General features: G+C 34.1%; 1 protein-coding gene across 1 annotated transcript; it reads left to right on the top strand.

Moving 5' to 3' along the window:
* The first annotated feature begins 14,706 nt into the window (after positions 1-14,706).
* On the top strand, positions 14,707-16,857 carry LOC141677787 (ribulose bisphosphate carboxylase small subunit, chloroplastic-like). Its single transcript, XM_074483854.1, has 3 exons — positions 14,707-14,917; positions 16,184-16,318; positions 16,422-16,857. The coding sequence occupies exons 1-3, from the start codon at positions 14,741-14,743 to the stop codon at positions 16,644-16,646; spliced, it is 537 nt and encodes a 178-aa protein (XP_074339955.1). The 5' UTR covers positions 14,707-14,740; the 3' UTR covers positions 16,647-16,857.
* The last annotated feature ends 902 nt before the right edge of the window (positions 16,858-17,759 follow it).

The raw sequence follows: 17,759 nt of genomic DNA, 5'->3' as shown, positions 1-17,759 counted from the left end.
GAGATCTCGATGTAAAACTCAAGTAAAGAATGCAGATCAGTTAAATATCCAAGATTATTAATCAACAAACAAATCAATCACTGATTTGAAAAGTCTATAAAAAGCATCTTGAAGAGTAGAAGATCAAAGGCCAAGATTAACTGACAAAGTAGAAGTCACAGACATGCACGATTTGCAAAGATACACTAATCCAGAAATAGAAAGTTTTAGTTAACTTAAAGTAGGGTTTAGTACATGCTATTGCATGCTGTGTAAAACCAGTGGTTACTGTTATATAAAGTAAACACTGGATGTTTTATTTCAGAAGTAACTAAATAGAGAAGCTGAGTTCTTAACATACCAAGAACCCGGAAATTTGTCTTTAGTTCAGTTAACATAATATTGTTACATTTCTAATTTGCCTTGTTCATCTAGTTTAAGATAATCAAAAAGCCATTAAGATTGTCCAAAACACATTCCCCCCCCCCTCTATGTTGTATTCTTTACCCAACAGCATGTCTGTAGGAATCTCAATTGAACACCCAGTTTGTTGGATTTTTAAACGCAGCGGGGCATGGCAAAACACTTTTACACATATAAAATCCAAATAAAAGCATACAGATCATGAATAAAAATTCGAGGGATCGAATCTAACCTTTAAAATAATTTGGAGACAACGATCAGAGATCCTTAGCAGTTGCTCCTCAAGTGTGAAGCACTCCACCGGTATCCACCAAGAAAACGATGTTAAGGAGGAGGAAGGAGGTGGAGAGAATTGGGTTTTCCAAACTTTTTGGGTTTTTTGGTTCGATGGGGTTAGAATAAAATTAGGGTCTATAATAGTGTATTTATAGGCAAAATTTTCAGCTGAAATTTTCCCATAAATATTATTATTATTATCCCATTTATTATTCTCATTAATAATTAAAACACCTTTTAATTACTAATCATTTTTCTAAATACTTTAGAAATAATTCTCTCTCTTGATTTAGTTTCCAAAAATTAAATTCTTAATTAATAATATTAAGAACTTTTCTTAATTAATTTATAATAAATTAAATCTCATTTAATCAATTATTAAATTTGCCAATTAATTATTTATTTCATAAATAAATAATTATTAGCCATTATTAATTAATTCCTCCACCATTAAATCATTATCTTTTTATGGTGTGACCCTGTAGGTTCAATATTAAGCCGGTAGTAGAAATAAATAATAATAAAACTATTTTATCATTATTTATATAAATTCTCTAATTTATTAAATATGATTAATTAATTAATCACATTTATTCTACATCGTGAGGGATACCTCTCAGCATATCGCGACTATCCGGATAATATGAATTCACTGCTTAGAATACCAAGAACCTATTCAGTGAATAGTTACCGTACAATAAACTCCTTCTACCCTACAATGTCCCGATTAAATACAAGGCATGGATCTCGTGTCAAGCCTATCTAATTTAATCACTTGCTTACCATTTACTATGCTTAGTTCTATGCAAATTAGAAACTCCTTTCTAATTTCATTCACTCTGGCCAGAGATTGCTGAACTAGCATAAGTGGATCAGCCTTGAACATTCGCTTCCTTCACTGGAAGGGGTAGATCCTTTATTGATCATATACTATCTTCGTGTACAAATTCCTATACCCAGAAGAGCCCTAATAATTGTCCCTGGAGACTAAGAACTAAACCAAAGCATAGTTCAGTGTACACAAGATGACTATGATGACCTCAAGTCTAAGGATACTTGTACAACTATCACTATGTGAACAACTGCTGATACGTGAGTGAACTCCATCAGTTGTTCAGCTGTGCGAGTCATGTTCAGTGAACTTATTCTATAATAAGCACCTACATACTAGCTATAGTGTCACCACACAAATATCTATGAGAACAGACATCCTTCATAATGAAGCAAGCATAGTATGTACCGATCTTTGCGGATTATTAATTACCAGTTAGTAATCCTATGATCAGGAACTATTTAAATTTAAAGTTATCATCTTTTTAGGTCTCACTATTATGATCTCATCATAATCCATAAAAAAACTTTACTCTAAACTATGGTATATCTTATTTAAACACTTAAATAGATAAAGCCCGTAATAAAAACAAAACAAGTCTTTATTAATATCAATGAAATCAAAATAGATTACATAAAAGTTATTCCTAAATCCTAATACATGATTGGACTTAGGACATATTCCTTTCAATCTCCCACTTGTACTAAAGCCAATCACTCTGGTATCTAATACCCATCATGTCATTATGATGATCAAAGTGACTTTCATAAAGTAGCTTTGTGAGTGGGTCTGCTATGTTGTTATGTGTGTCAACTCTAATTCAATACAATACAAGAAATGTTACCGCGCTCCCACTAACCCTTTTGTAGACCCATGGTTCATCTTTGTTTTTTTTTGATAAAATCAAACTCTTTGATTGTCTCATCAAAACGAATGTTCCATCTTTCGAGAAGCCTGCTTTAAACCACATTTGGTTCGCAACAGCTTACACACTAGGTTTTCATTTCCCTTGGAAAGAAAACCATCTGGCCATCTGCCAGATTTCATAGTCGTAGTAAGCAGCAATCGCAAGCAAAATCTGAACTGATTTTAACAGGGCTACAGGTAAAAGGTTTCATCAAAGTCAATCCATTGCCTTTATTTGAATTCTTTTGCCACAAGCATGGCCTTATAAGTCTCCACCTGGCCATCTGCTATAATCTATCTTTTGTATACCGTATACATAGATTCCATTCTGGATTTCATGGCACTATGCCATTTCTTTGAGTCAACACTACTCATAGCCTCATTATAGGTCACAGGGTCGTCATCATCAATGATCAACAACTCATTGTCATTCTCAATGACAAGGCCATCTTACCTCTCAGGTTGGCGAGACACTCTCCCTGATCTATGAATGGGCTGTTCCACAAAAGGTTGTTCAGTCAGAACATGTGTTTCCACTTGATCCGTAGTAGTTTGTGCTTCTTGAACTTCATCAAGTTCAATTTTGCTCCCAATGTTTCCTTCAAGGCTAAACTCCTTTTCCAAGAAGGTAGCATGTCTGGAGACAAACACCCGATGATCGGTGTAAAAGTAATACCCTAAAGACTCTTTAGGATATCCCACAAAACTACATTTTACGGATCGATATTCCAGCTTATCTGGGTCAACTTTCTTGACATAAGCTGGATATCCCCAAATCTTAACGTGTTTAAGACTCGGTTTCCTTTCTTTCCATATCTCATACGGAGTTTGAGGAACATATTTGGAAGGCACCATATTCAGTAAATATGCTGAGGTTTCCAATGCATAACCCCATAGGAATACTGGAAGATTTGCATAGCTCATCATGGACCGAACTATGTCTAACAAAGTTTGATTTCTCCTTTCAGATACCAATCTGGAGGAGTCCACTGGGAGACTATACCATTTACTTTGAGATAATCTAGAAACTCTTCATTCAAGTATTCACCACCTCGATTTAATCGAAGAGTTATAATACTATGTTTGGTTGTTTCTCCACTTTATACTTATATTCTTTGAACTTTTCAAAGGCCTCAGACTTGTGTTTCATCAAACACATATCCGAATCCAGATCTATCATCTATGAAAGTAATGAAGTATAAAAATCCACCCATGGCTTGCTTAGACATTGGTCAACATACATCTGTGTGTACCATTCCTAGCAAATTTGCAGCCCTCTCTCCATGTCTACTAAATGGAGACTGCAGTGCCACTATAAAGTGAGATTTTCATCATCCCTTTTCTTTTATTAGTTTGTTCAATCTGAAGTAAATTATGTCACATATATACAGACCATTATTTAAAGTACCGCGTCCATAAAGAATATTATCTCTAAGAATAGAACATTCATTATTCTCAATAATAAATGAAAATCCAGCCCTAACATGGGAATAATATTCCTCACAATCGAGGGAACAAAATAACAATTATTTCAAACAATAGTCTTGCCCGTAGGCCTATGTAAATGAAATGATTCTACATCTTCAGCAGCAACTCTTGCTCCATTTCCATCAGTAGAATCACCTCATCTTCCTCAAGAGTCCTACTTCTCCTTAGTCCCTGCAACAAATTGCAGATGTCAGAACCATAGGCGGTATCTAATACCCAAGTAGAAATTTGGCTTAATGACATATTCACTTCTATCATGAACATACCTGAATCAGAAGCGGTAGTCTCACTACCCTTCTTCTTCTTCAATTCTGCAAGGTAAACCTTGCAGTTACTCTTCCAGTGCCCCACCTTGTTACAGTGAAAGCAAACAACTTTGCTCTTGGGGTCTTCAGCTTTTGGTGGAACCGGCTTTTCTTCACCTACTTTCTTCTTCTTGGAAGAGTTCCTCTTCCTTTTCTTAGGATTGGAACCTTCACCAATTAGAAGAACATAACTCTTCTTAGGGGGAAAATTCGATTCCGCAGTCTTCAACATGTTGTGGAGTTCAGGCAGGCTGACATCCAACTTATTCATGTGAAAGTTCACAACAAACTGCGAGAACGAACTCGGAAGCGATTGTAAGACCAAGTCTTGGCTCAGCTCCCCATCCATGGCAAAACCAAGTTGTCCAAGACGTTCAATCAAATTGATCATCTTAAGTACATGGTCATACACAGATGATCCCTCAGATATTCTACATCATACAACTCTTGTAGATGCATTAGGATAGTGTGAGCATCCATATGCCCATTTTGCTTCTGTAGCTCAATGTTCATGGAAGCTAGCATGATGCATTGAGCAACATTTGCATAATCTATCCACTTACGATACACAACATGTTCATCATTATGTGCATCACTAGCAGGTTCAGTAGGCTTAGGTGAGTCAATCACGTATTCCAGCTTCTCAATCCTGAGAACAATTCTCAAGTTTCGAAGCCAGTCAGCATAATTAGGACCAGCCAATTTGTGAGCATCTAGTATGCTCCTGAGTGATAGTGCAGAAGATATAACGTACAAAGTAAATCTGTAAATGATAAACACATAACAACACTTAGCAAATATTCGATTTCATTTCAAAAACACTATATGAATCGGGTCTTTATTCATAAGTGGCTCCCACTAGTTTACCTAATTTATTCAACCCCCTACGTGAAAAATTAAGCATTCATAATGCTAGTGGAAATAGGGATCCTACATTCCATTACACAACCCCGGCTGTAGCACGAACCGCCATGTAATGTTCAATAGGCAGATAACTCTTGTCAATTACATCTTATGTTATTCCCTAATCAAACTTTAGCCTCTTGAATAATTGAGTCTCGGATGTAGCACGACAAACTCAATATTCTAATTCAAGTCTAACCCAACATTCCGTACAGTTGAATCAGTCCCCAAAGGCCCACGGCTGTAGCACGTACCGACCTTTAGATTCTTATTCAATGTACACATCTCTATGTAATAGACAAGTATTTCTTATTTCTAAATCAAAGCCCTCGGCTGTAGCACGAACCGACAATGATTCAAAAATAAGAACTACTTTTCTATCATGTTGGAAGACTATGACCGACACAAGCCCGTTGTATCATTGGCCAATTACTACTTGATATTATTTAATTTTAGAGGGATTATATTATGTTACAATCATAATCATATTATAAAGAGATTCTTCCTTTTAAATTAAATATTTCAAATCAATAATCAATAATCAGATGATTCCCAGATCGGGTGGAGCATTGTCAAGAGGCGTCACTTAATAACCCTTTCTTACAGATAGAAATCTGTTGTTGACAGAATCATCCTTTCTCTCATATCGAAAATTCATATTCAATTATGTGTTTCATAAATACAAGAATCTCATGATTGTATTCATAATATTATTCTTAAGGTTATGAAACAATTTCACTATACTAGGTTGTCTAACAAATGCCTTATGTTCATTTAAGTTCACCTAAATCTATCATCGCATGATAAACTAAGCATATATCACATATATCAACATGAATAAATATCAAGGAAGGCATGTTATATCATCTAGCACATTAGTCTAAGCATTATACATCTCTATGTATCACATGAAGCATTTAAAAGCAATTAAAAACAGTCGAAAACAGCTTTAAAACACTTCATGGAAATATAAACAGTTCAAAACTTTTATATAAACTAAAATTGATCACTCCATTAGATCCGTCTTGGAAAAACGAATCCAACGGTATATTGCACGCCCAAAACGGAGTTACGAAACTCCCAGAAAATCAATTTTAATATCAACAGACGGGCTGTAACGCATTACAAGAACGCGTTACAAGCCCTGTAACGCATTCTGGTGATGCGTTACACCCCTTTTAAGCCATTAAAGGGTGTAACGCATTCCGTGAATGCGCCACAGGTGTGTAACGCATTCCCGGAATGCGTGACACCCCTATTTTTTTTTTGTTTCTTCTCCGCCGCCTGACAGTCCTTCTCGGTTGCCGTGCATGTCAGACCTGCTTTGTTTCCGTGCCAACAGACAGACTACAGCAGACTTTGCAGATAGCAGCACACAGATATATAGCAGATAACACAAATATATATATATATATATACTTTATATACATATATTTACTTATTTAATTACAAATTTTAATTACATGAACTTCAAAAATTCATAATAAAAAATCTATACATCATAAAATTATGAAAAAAATACCCAGACGATCTACAACACGTGTAGAATCCAGATCAATATTCAAAATTATTCTGAGAAACAATTTCTCATCAGACAAAATTAATCCATAATATAACTTGTAAAAATCATAATTAATTCATACAAGCATATAAAATTCTGAAATTTTTATCACATATCTATATGCATACAACCTATGCTCTGATACCATTGTTGGATTTTTAAACGCAGCGGGGCATGGCAAAACACTTTTACACATATAAAATCCAAATAAAAGCATACAGATCACGAATAAAAATTTGAGGGATCGAATCTAACCTTTAAAATAATTTGAAGACAACGATCAGAGATCCTTAGCAGTTGCTCCTCAAGTGTGAAGCACTCCACCGGTATCCACCAAGAAAACGATGTTAAGGAGGAGGAAGGAGGTGGAGAGAATTGGGTTTTCCAAACTTTTTGGGTTTTTTGGTTCGATGGGGTTAGAATAAAATTAGGGTCTATAATAGTGTATTTATAAGCAAAATTTTCAGCTGAAATTTTCCCATAAATATTATTATTATTATCCCATTTATTATTTTAATTAATAATTAAAACACCTTTTAATTACTAATCCTTTTTCTAAACACTTTAGAAATAATTCTCTCTCTTGATTTAATTTCCAAAAATTAAATTATTTATTAATAATATTAAGAACTTTTCTTAATTAATTTATAATCAATTAAATCTCATTTAATCAATTATTAAATTTGCCAATTAATTATTTATTTCACAAATAAATAATTATTAGCCATTATTAATTAATTCCTCCACCATTAAATCATTCTCTTTTTATGGTGTGACCATGTAGGTTCAATATTAAGCCGGTAGTAGAAATAAATAATAATAAAACTATTTTATCATTATTTATATAAATTCTCTAATTTATTAAATATGATTAATTAATTAATCATATTTATTGTACATCGTGAGGGATACTTCTCAGCATATCGCGACTATCCGGATAATATGAATTCACTGCTTAGAATACCAAGAACCTATTCAGTGAATAGTTACCGTACAATAAACTCCTTCTACCCTACAATGTCCCGATTAAATACAAGGCATGGATCTCGTGTCAAGCCTATCTAATTTAATCACTTGCTTACCATTTACTATGCTTAGTTCTATGCAAATTAGAAACTCCTTTCTAATTTCATTCACTCTGGCCAGAGATTCCTGAACTAGCATAAGTGGATCAGCCTTGAACATTCGCTTCCTTCACTGGAAGGGGTAGATCCTTTATTGATCATATACTATCTTCGTGTACAAATTTCTATACCCAGAAGAGCCCTAATAATTGTCCCTGGAGACTAAGAACTAAACCAAAGCATAGTTCAGTGTACACAAGATGACTATGATGACCTCAAGTCTAAGGATACTTGTACAACTATCACTATGTGAACAACTGCTGACACGTGAGTGAACTCCATCAGTTGTTCAGCTGTGCGAGTCATGTTCAGTGAACTTACTCTATAATAAGCACCTACATACTAGCTATAGTGTCACCACACAAATGTCTATGAGAACAGACATCCTTCATAATGAAGCAAGCATAGTATGTACCGATCTTTGTGGATTATTAATTACCAGTTAGTAATCCTATGACCAGGAACTATTTAAGTTTAGAGTTATCATCTTTTTAGGTCTCACTATTATGATCTCATCATAATCCATAAAAAGCTTTACTCTAAACTATGGTATATCTTATTTAAACACTTAAATAGATAAAACCCGTAATAAAAATAAAACAAGTCTTTATTAATATCAATGAAATCAAAACAGATTACATAAAAGTTATTCCTAAATCCTAATACATGATTGGACTTAGGACATATTCCTTTCACAGTTCCTCATGTACATACACAAAATGGGTTAGCTGAGTCCTTTATCAAAAGACTCCAACTTATTGCAAGACCATTTTTGTTGAAAGTAAAATTACCTACATCTATTTGGGGTCACGCAATACTTCATGCTGCTAATATTATTAGGATTAGACCAACTTCCTACAACCAACATTCTCCGCTACAACTGGTACCTGGTCAAGTTCCTAATATTTCTCACTTCAAAAGTTTTGAAAGTGCTGTATATGTACTGATTGCTCCACCACAAAGATCGAAGATGGGAGCTCAAAGAAGAGTAGGTATCCACGTTAGTTTTGATTCCATGTCTATAATTAGAAATCTGGAACCTCTAACCGGAGATTTATTTCCCGCAAGATATGCAGATTGTCATTTTGACGAGTCTATATTTCCTCCCTTAGGGGGAGATACATTCAAATAAAGTTAATCTTGACCTAACATGGAATACATTAGGATTATATTTTCTAGATCCACGTACTGGTCAATGCGAACTTGAAGTTAAAAGAACTATCCATATGCAAAATATCGCAAACCAAATGTCTGACGTATTTAATAATTCTAGAAATATAACTAAATCTCATATACCTGCTGTAAATACTCCAGCTAGAATGGATATACCAATTCAAAAATCAGACACAAAAGAATTGGTTATAAAATTAAAGCCACGCCTGAAGCGTGGTAGACCGGTCGGTGCAAAAGATGCTGCACCACGAAAAAGAAAAATAAAGAAAATTGCCCCTAAAGTGGCATATGCTCCAGAAGAAGCAAATACCCCTAAAGTGGTATTATCTCCTGAAGAGATTCCAGTACCTGAAGATACAGGATTAAATAATCATGAAATTTCGATAAATTATGTGCATAATATGAAATTATGGGATCGAAGTAAAGCCATAATCGATGATGTATTTGTGTATTCTGCAGCATTGAATGTTGACATAAATTCTGATCCTAAACCATAAACTGTGGATGAATGTCTTCGAAGAAAAGACTAGCCAAAATAGAAAGACGCAATCTAAACAGAATTAACTTCATTGCGTAAAAAAGAAGTATTTGGACCTGTTGTACAAACACCAATTGGTGTGAACCCTGTTGGGAATAAATGGGTATTCATAAAAAAACAAAATGAAAAGAATAAAATTATGAGATATAAAGCCCGACTTGTAGCACAAGGGTTTTCTCAAAGGCTTGACATTGATTATCAAGAGACATACTCGCCAGTGATGGATGTAATTATATTTCATTTTATATTAGGTATGGCATCTAAAGAAAAATTGGAAACACGTCTTATGAAGGTCGTTACTGCATACATGTATGGTTCACTTGATAGTGAATTTTTTATGAAAATCCCAGAAGGGTTAAAAATGGATGAGTTCAAGAAACCTCGTCATATATACTCCATTAAACTTCAACGATCATTGTATGGACTGAAGCAATCTGGTTGTATGTGGTATAACAGAGTTAGTCGTTATTTACAAAAGAATGGGTATATTGGTAATCAAATTCCTTTATGTGTTTTTATCAAAAAAATCACAATCTGGTTTTGTGATTATTGTTGTATATGTGGATGATTTAAACCTTGTAGGAACAGCTACAGAGGTTGATGAAGCTGCCATATATCTAAAGACAGAGTTTGAAATAAAAGATCTTGGAAGGACAAAATATTGCCTTGGTATACAAATTGAGCACTTGTCATCGGGAATTTTCCTCTACCAATCTACATATACAGAAAGGTTTTGAACAGATTTTACATGGATAAATCTCATCCTTTGACTACTCCAATGGTGGTTAGATCTTTAGAACCTGATAAAGATCCATTTCAGCCACGAGAAGATGGTGAAGAGGTTCTTGGTCCTGAAATCCTATATCTTTGAGCAATTGGTGCATTTATGTATCTTGCATATAATACAAGACCAGATATTGTATTTGCTGTGAATTTATTGGCTAGATTTAGCTCTATTCCGATGGACAGACATTGGAATGGGATCAAGCATATATTTTGTTATATTCGTGGAACAATTGATTTTGGGTTATTCTTCCTGAAAAACTCAACATCTCAGCTGATCGGATATGCAGATGCTGGATATTTGTCAGATCCTCATTTTGGCAAATCACAAACTGGATATGTATTTATATATTAAAGTGCAACCATTTCCTGGAAATCCATGAAGAAAACTACAGTGGCAACCTTAACAAATCACTCAGAACTCATTGCAATTCATGAAGCCAGTAGAGAATGTGTTTGGTTGCGGTCTATCATCAAGAATATTCAAGAATCATGTGGATTAACGGACATCACAAGAAGTCTTACCGTCATGTTTGAGGACAACACTGCATTCATTGATCAACTCAAGGAAGGATATATCAAAGGAGACAGGACAAAGCAAATTTCACCAAAATTCTTCTACACTCATGAGCTTCAAAAAAATGGTGAAATTGATATACAACGAATTCGATCATGCGACAATCTTGCAGATTTATTCACGAAATCATTACCGAATTCAACATTTGGGAAGTTGCGATATAGCATTGGAATGTGACGACTTAAAGATCTGTTACAATAAAACTTCATAGAATGATTAGTTTTTCCAAGGGGGGATTATACTCTTTTTCCTTCGTCAAAATTTGTATCCCACTGGATTTTGCTTTGACAAGGTTTTAATGAGGCAATCTATGATCCATAATGACAATCAAAGGGGAGTGTTATAATGTGATTGTCATACATGGTCAATATTGTGAACTTGTAATAGTAGGTCTACGAACTAGCATTTAAAATTATATACATGCAATTAATATCTTGTTCATTGCATTGCCTATAAAATCCATGCACATGTGAATGAATAATACACCAGCAACAATCTCTTCTTTACTTGCATTCTTCTTTATCATTTATCCGCCCCTTTTATATAATCCAATTATTGTTATGATATAGTTAGTATTTTACAACAGAATATTATTTATTAGAGATTATGGTATGAAATTTTTAACATAACTTGTTAGAGGAAAGAATCATGTATATTGTTTAGGACGTTAACACGCGCTAATAATACACGCAAGTATATGCGTTCGCAAGTAATATAGAATTAATTCTAGCTCGTTCCCATATAGACTCTTTTAAGTTAAGTTCAATTTATGCGCTCATGCAACAATGTTATGGTTACCGTTCAATGCTAAGACGAGTAACAAATTGAGATGGTTTATAACTATGATTAACTAAGAGATTATGCTAAATAATATTTACTAAGAGATTAAAAGGTTGATTACATATATAACACAAATATGGGATTCTAACTTCATTACTAATTCATTCAATATCCTTTTTATCTTAACCTTAGCATATAATGGTGATGACACTAATCAGATAACACGAAACTAGTAAACGCCAACTGTCGTTGTACGAATACCCTACTACCAGACATCCACAAAAGAGATAGAAGCTGAATAGATACCAATTATATTGAGACCCTATATGTCTATAGAATTTGACAACATAACGGTTTAATGCGCAAGTTATCTATCGTGATTACATAGGAAAAGTAAGATGGTTAAAATTACCTACGAATCATGCATATCAAATATATCAACCTATACTAGCATGGCAAGTTTCAAACCCCTATATTCACTTTCGCTTCAATAGAGATTAACACGCTATCTTATAAGTTCGCGACGCTTATAAGACGAATAAAAATAACCAATACTAGGATATCATACAATCATGACACACTAAGGTATCGAAATAAATTAACTAAAAAAATTCATAAGTAAATCTGCTAGAACCCCACGATAACGATTAGCCCATAACCGAACTCATCATCACCGTGGGTTCCGATGTAAACTAAGTCTTTATAAAACTGAATAATTAACAAAGTACGTTAAACAAGAGTATAGGTTCAACAAAACAAGAAAACTAGCATTCAAGATTACAAATTAAAACAAAGAATCACAAGAATAAACTAGATCCTCTTCGCCTTGGTTGTATTTGTGCTCCTAGGTCTTCTCGTAGCCTCTCCTTAAGCTCTGTGACGAAAAACGTCTTTAAGTTATCTTTATTTAGCAGCCCAATCATAAGAGAAGTTCGGAAAATCACTCTTGTACTTGAAACAGGATTCTGAAATCCCAACTTGGCGCGGTCGTGCGCTTCATCAGCGCGGGCGCGCTGTCCTTCTGCATCTCTGGCGCGGCCGCGCTGACATTCTGGAAAAACTTCTTTTTCTTGTTTTCTTGCATGATTTGAGATAACAATCCTTGAGCAATCTTCCTGAGCACCATCCTAACACAATTGTAGCACCAAAGCAATGCTAAATCTCCTCATTCTTTTATTTATGCCTGAAATGCAAATACAGTACAAAAACGAATCAAATACACAAAATACTTGAGTACAAAACACCAATTCAAGCCTTTATAGAGCATTCTAAGTGGACATAAATGCCACTTAACATATATGGGGTGTATGTAGAACGGGCAATCGGGTCGTGTCGTGTACTTTCGTGTCGTGTAATTTCATGTTTCGTGTACGTAAACATGAAACCCATATCCGACCTGAAATGATTTCGTGTACCCATATGTGAAACTTATATCCGATTCGAATTGTGTCGTGTACTTTCTGTATACTTTTCATGTATATTAAATAAAAAATTAATATAATAAATATACATATAATATATAAAAAATCTATTTTAATGTATAATTTAATGAAATATGGAGAGTGTATATATAAATATAAATATATTTTTACACAGTATTTTATAAAAACTTGTAAATATTTATATTATATTTATATTATATACATAAAAATATGTATGTGTTATATATATTAATTTATAAATATATTTATCTCGTGTAATTTCGTGTACTTTCGTGTAACTAAATTGAAACCCATATCCGACATTATATGTATCGTGTAATTTCGTATTCGTGTACATTCGTGTTTCGTGTACCAAAAATTAAAACTGATATCTGTATTTTTCATATCATTTCGTGTCGTGTCCACGTGTGGTGTATCAAATTGCTAGCTCTAGGTGTATGTATTGTCTGTTCCTTGGGACAATTTCAAAAAAGTACGAAAGCAACATCACTCTTTGTTTTCCTCTGCAAGTCGCTTTATGGCAGCTACAATATTTCTAAACGTTGATAGATTTTATACCAACTAGGTTACATACGACAAAAACGTCTAGGAATATGAGGTCAAATTTTTAGCATGATCTCACTGCACATTGGCCCCCAAATTCGAAATTTTGAGCTCAGCTATACTTGCAATCAATCCACCGGCCCCCGCATTGTTACAACTACTACTCTGCGTATTTATCATACTGCATGGTAATTTAACCAAATAAGGAAATTGCATGATAATACAATTGAGATATTAATTTGTTACAATATCTGTCCGCTCATTTATCATTATCTTTTGATGCATCTTATATACCTAGAAGAAAATCATTCATTAATATTCCCTTTATTTTTAATATTTAACGTTTAACATGTTTAACATTTTTACACATATCTCAAAACGATTTGATTGAGTAGCTAAAATAGTAATTTTTAAAAAATTTATTTTGTAAATAAAAATGTATTTTATAATAAAATTTACAAAAATAAATTAAAAAAATAATAATTAACTATATATGATGTCAAAGCACCTTATATTATCTGCATAAAAGTTAAATGACCTATTAAAAACAAAATGAAATTTCACTATAAATTGTATTTAAATATAATTTTCGTTAAACAAATTGAAATCTAATTTTAACAAACAAGTTGAAATTTGATGATCTAACGACAATAAAGAAACGAGAGATAAGAATGCAAATGTTACATTATATTCACTTTTGCACATGCAAGTGGAGATCTATGAATGTTGAGTTTTGCAGGTTTGTATTTTTTTCCAATGGGTAAGTTATGAAGGGCCAATATTAGGCTAACAAATCGAAATTCATGCATTCACTACATTGGAAAAATCATCAAGTGCACACATGAGATAAGATAATGGGTTGGTGCCACGTGTCACACAACTGGTGTGCTTATTGATAAGGTACTCCATCCAAGTTTGCGCTCACTCTGTGGCTACCATATCACAGTGTCAGTCTCAGTAATTCAGTGGCCAAAAAATGCCCATATTTTACTGGATAGAACTTGTGAACTGTGACTCTTTGATATGAAAGGTAACTTAAGTAGCCTATATAAGTTGAATGTCTAAGCGGAGCTACCCCTCTTAAACATAAACATAACACAGCATCAAATGGCTTCTTCAATGATCTCATCGGTAGCTCCCGTTACCCGTGCCTCCCCTGCTCAGGCTAGCATGGTGGCTCCTTTCACCGGCCTAAAGTCCGCGGTTGCTTTCCCAGTCACCCGCAAGCTTGAAAACGACATTACCTCTATCACAAGCAACGGTGGAAGAGTTCAGTGCATGAAGGTACATTTTAATCCACCAGCCCTAGTAGCTGCTACATTGCATTCTAATTGGTCTATTTTAGTATTACTTTTTTTTTTTTTTTTTTGAGAAATAGAATTCCATTAAGCCAAAACATCCGACAATAATGTCTCCAACAAACATGATGGAGGAGACGGGATTACAATAAAGCAACTAAGCTCACAAGGAAACCTAGCAAGTTTGTGCGCTACCTTGTTCGCCTGCTTTTTAACATGATTAACTACAAGCCTACCATTATTTCTTAACAACTCTTGACAATGCTGCATCAAGTCCCCACTCTCCAGTAGGTTAGCCTGTCCTTGATTGATTGCATTGACACTAATCAGAGAATCACTCTCAACAGTAATATGATCACCTTCCAATTCCTGAGACCACAACATAGCTTCCAAGATGCCTGTTAACTCTGCTTCCACGACCGAAACAACACCAGCAAACCGCATTGTTTTACCTGCAATGTATTGACCTTGGTGATCTCTCAGAACCATACCAACTGAAAAAAAGTCTTGCCCTCCCACTACTGACGCATCCACGTTGATTTTAAGCTGATTTACCTCTGGAGGTTTCCATTTGTGCTCACTCCTTGCCTCGTTCTCTCCACCAATCTGCATACTCGTGAATGTTAATTTGCTTGCTCTCTTAATATGTAACAAAGAATATACTAGGATACTATAATTTGCAAATCAAGACAAAATGATTATTTCATTGTCATAGTTAACCAAATATGCTAATAATAAATAGTCATTGTTAATTTTGTCATGTGAGTCATCAAGGTGGATATTTTTATGAAAGTGAAAGGTTCTTTCTTATTCCTTTCTAAAGTAGCTAACAAATTTATTTTTTAGAATAAACTGATGCAAGGTAAACTACGACTCAGATTAAATATATTCATGCTTTTCAAACTATTCTAGTAATGCAGATAGAAGCCTTTAGAAATGGTAGACAATCATACTCGTTGACAAAAGTTCTGGTGCATCTAAAATAAGATGTTAGAGAAAGACCCAAATGAATCTTATATTATGTTTTAGCAATTTGTACGGAGTTTCACTTATATTGAATTCATTGAAAGCCCATATAAATTTGGCTTCCAAACATTTTCGCAGGACAATATATTTTGCATTGTTATGCTTACAGAACTTGTTTACGTCTCTAAGGACTTAACATAACTGGAACTTGAGAGAATTTAACCCTCATCTGTTTGTTGCTGTATGTGATTTTCATGATGAATAACCAAAATGTTGTTGAGTGCAGGTCTGGCCACCAATCAACTTGAAGAAGTTTGAGACCCTCTCATACCTTCCCCCTCTAACCACCGAGCAATTGGCAAAGGAAGTAGACTACCTTCTCCGCTCAGGATGGGTTCCTTGTCTGGAATTCGAGTTGGAGGTCTGCAATTTATTTTCAATTTTTCCGAATTTTCTTTATGTAATTGATATCATCTTAATTACAATGATACTGATAATGAACTTATGATTATGTGAAAATGTAGCATGGTTTCGTGTACCGTGAGCACAACAAATCCCCCGGATACTATGACGGACGATACTGGGTAATGTGGAAGCTTCCCATGTTCGGATGCACAGACTCATCCCAGGTGTTGAAGGAGCTTGATGAATGTGTCAAGGAGTACCCCCAGGCCTACGTCCGTATTATCGGATTCGACAACGTTCGTCAAGTGCAGTGCATCAGTTTCATTGCCCACCAGCCAGAATAAACCAACCAAGCTACTAATCTTTCATTCTAATCATGATGAGAGTTCATAGATGCTTGTTTCATTTATCTATCCCTGTTCGGCTCATAAACCCTGTTCTTTTTCCATTTCATTTCTCTTTTATTTGTACTTAATTTTGCTGTGTACCTCCAACAAAAAGGAGATTGGAACTATAGAGAATTGATATATATAAATCTTGTTGGTGATTTTATAATCTTTATCTAGTTAGTCCATATTTCATTCAAATTAGTTGTTTAAATTCTGTTTATATTGAGAAAGGCTAACTACTCACGTTTAAAGATTAAGGCTTGTCCTGTGAAAATAAGTGCCGGTGAAAAAAAGTATTGGTAAAAAAAGTGCTGTCATAAAAATTAGATGATCGTTTGGTAATTTTTTTTTAATTTATGCATATTTTGAGATATAATGTATAAAAATAATGTTTTTGAGAAGGTTTGATGATGAAACTGATAGTTACTTCCCGCAAAAACTGAAAACAGCTTTTATAAAAGTACGGGGACATGCTTTTGAACTTTTAGACCAAAAACACTTTTTCAGACAGCAGTTTTTAAAATTTACCAAACACCTTTGTGTCGGTTTTTCAGCAAAAAACTGTTGTAACTGCCTGCAACAGCAATACCAAACTTCACGTCAAACAAGATAATATGATTTCTGTCAATAATATTTGCAAAATTAAAACAAAAACAAGTAAAACAAATAAATAAGGTCACGTCAAACAAGATAATTTGATTTCTGTCAATAATATTTGCAAAATTAAAACAAAAACAAGTAAAACAAATAAATAAGGTTATAGGGAATTATTTAGGCGTTAAAAAAACTAATACAACAGCAGGGAGTCGAACCAGGATTAATTTTCCCTATCACATACAGTGACAAGCCAGTTAATTAACCAATACTACTGCTGAATCTGTTGAGAGAAAAAAAAATATCTTATTTAAATATAAGAGATCAGTATCTTAGATTTAAACTACACGAATTAAAATGTGAATTTCGATTTTTTAACAAATTCCTAATTAGTCATGCGCGCTATCTGTTTAACAAAGTTCCCTGAGGAAAAAAAACACATAAACTGAACTAACAACAATGGCAACTGACCCA

The sequence above is a fragment of the Apium graveolens genome, chromosome 8 (assembly GCF_009905375.1).
Source record: "Apium graveolens cultivar Ventura chromosome 8, ASM990537v1, whole genome shotgun sequence".
NCBI classification, from domain to species: domain Eukaryota; kingdom Viridiplantae; phylum Streptophyta; class Magnoliopsida; order Apiales; family Apiaceae; genus Apium; species Apium graveolens.
Note: the sequence above shows the minus strand (reverse complement) of the source record. Positions and strands in the feature narration are given on the sequence as shown.

Excerpts from the sequence above, each read along its gene's own strand:
- LOC141677787 (XM_074483854.1), top strand. The coding sequence starts at position 14,741 with ATGGCTTCTTCAATGATCTCATCGGTAGCTCCCGTTACCCGTGCCTCC. Across the intron at positions 14,918-16,183 it reads GAAGAGTTCAGTGCATGAAG|GTCTGGCCACCAATCAACTT; the intron begins GTACATTTTAAT and ends TGTTGAGTGCAG. Across the intron at positions 16,319-16,421 it reads GTCTGGAATTCGAGTTGGAG|CATGGTTTCGTGTACCGTGA; the intron begins GTCTGCAATTTA and ends GTGAAAATGTAG.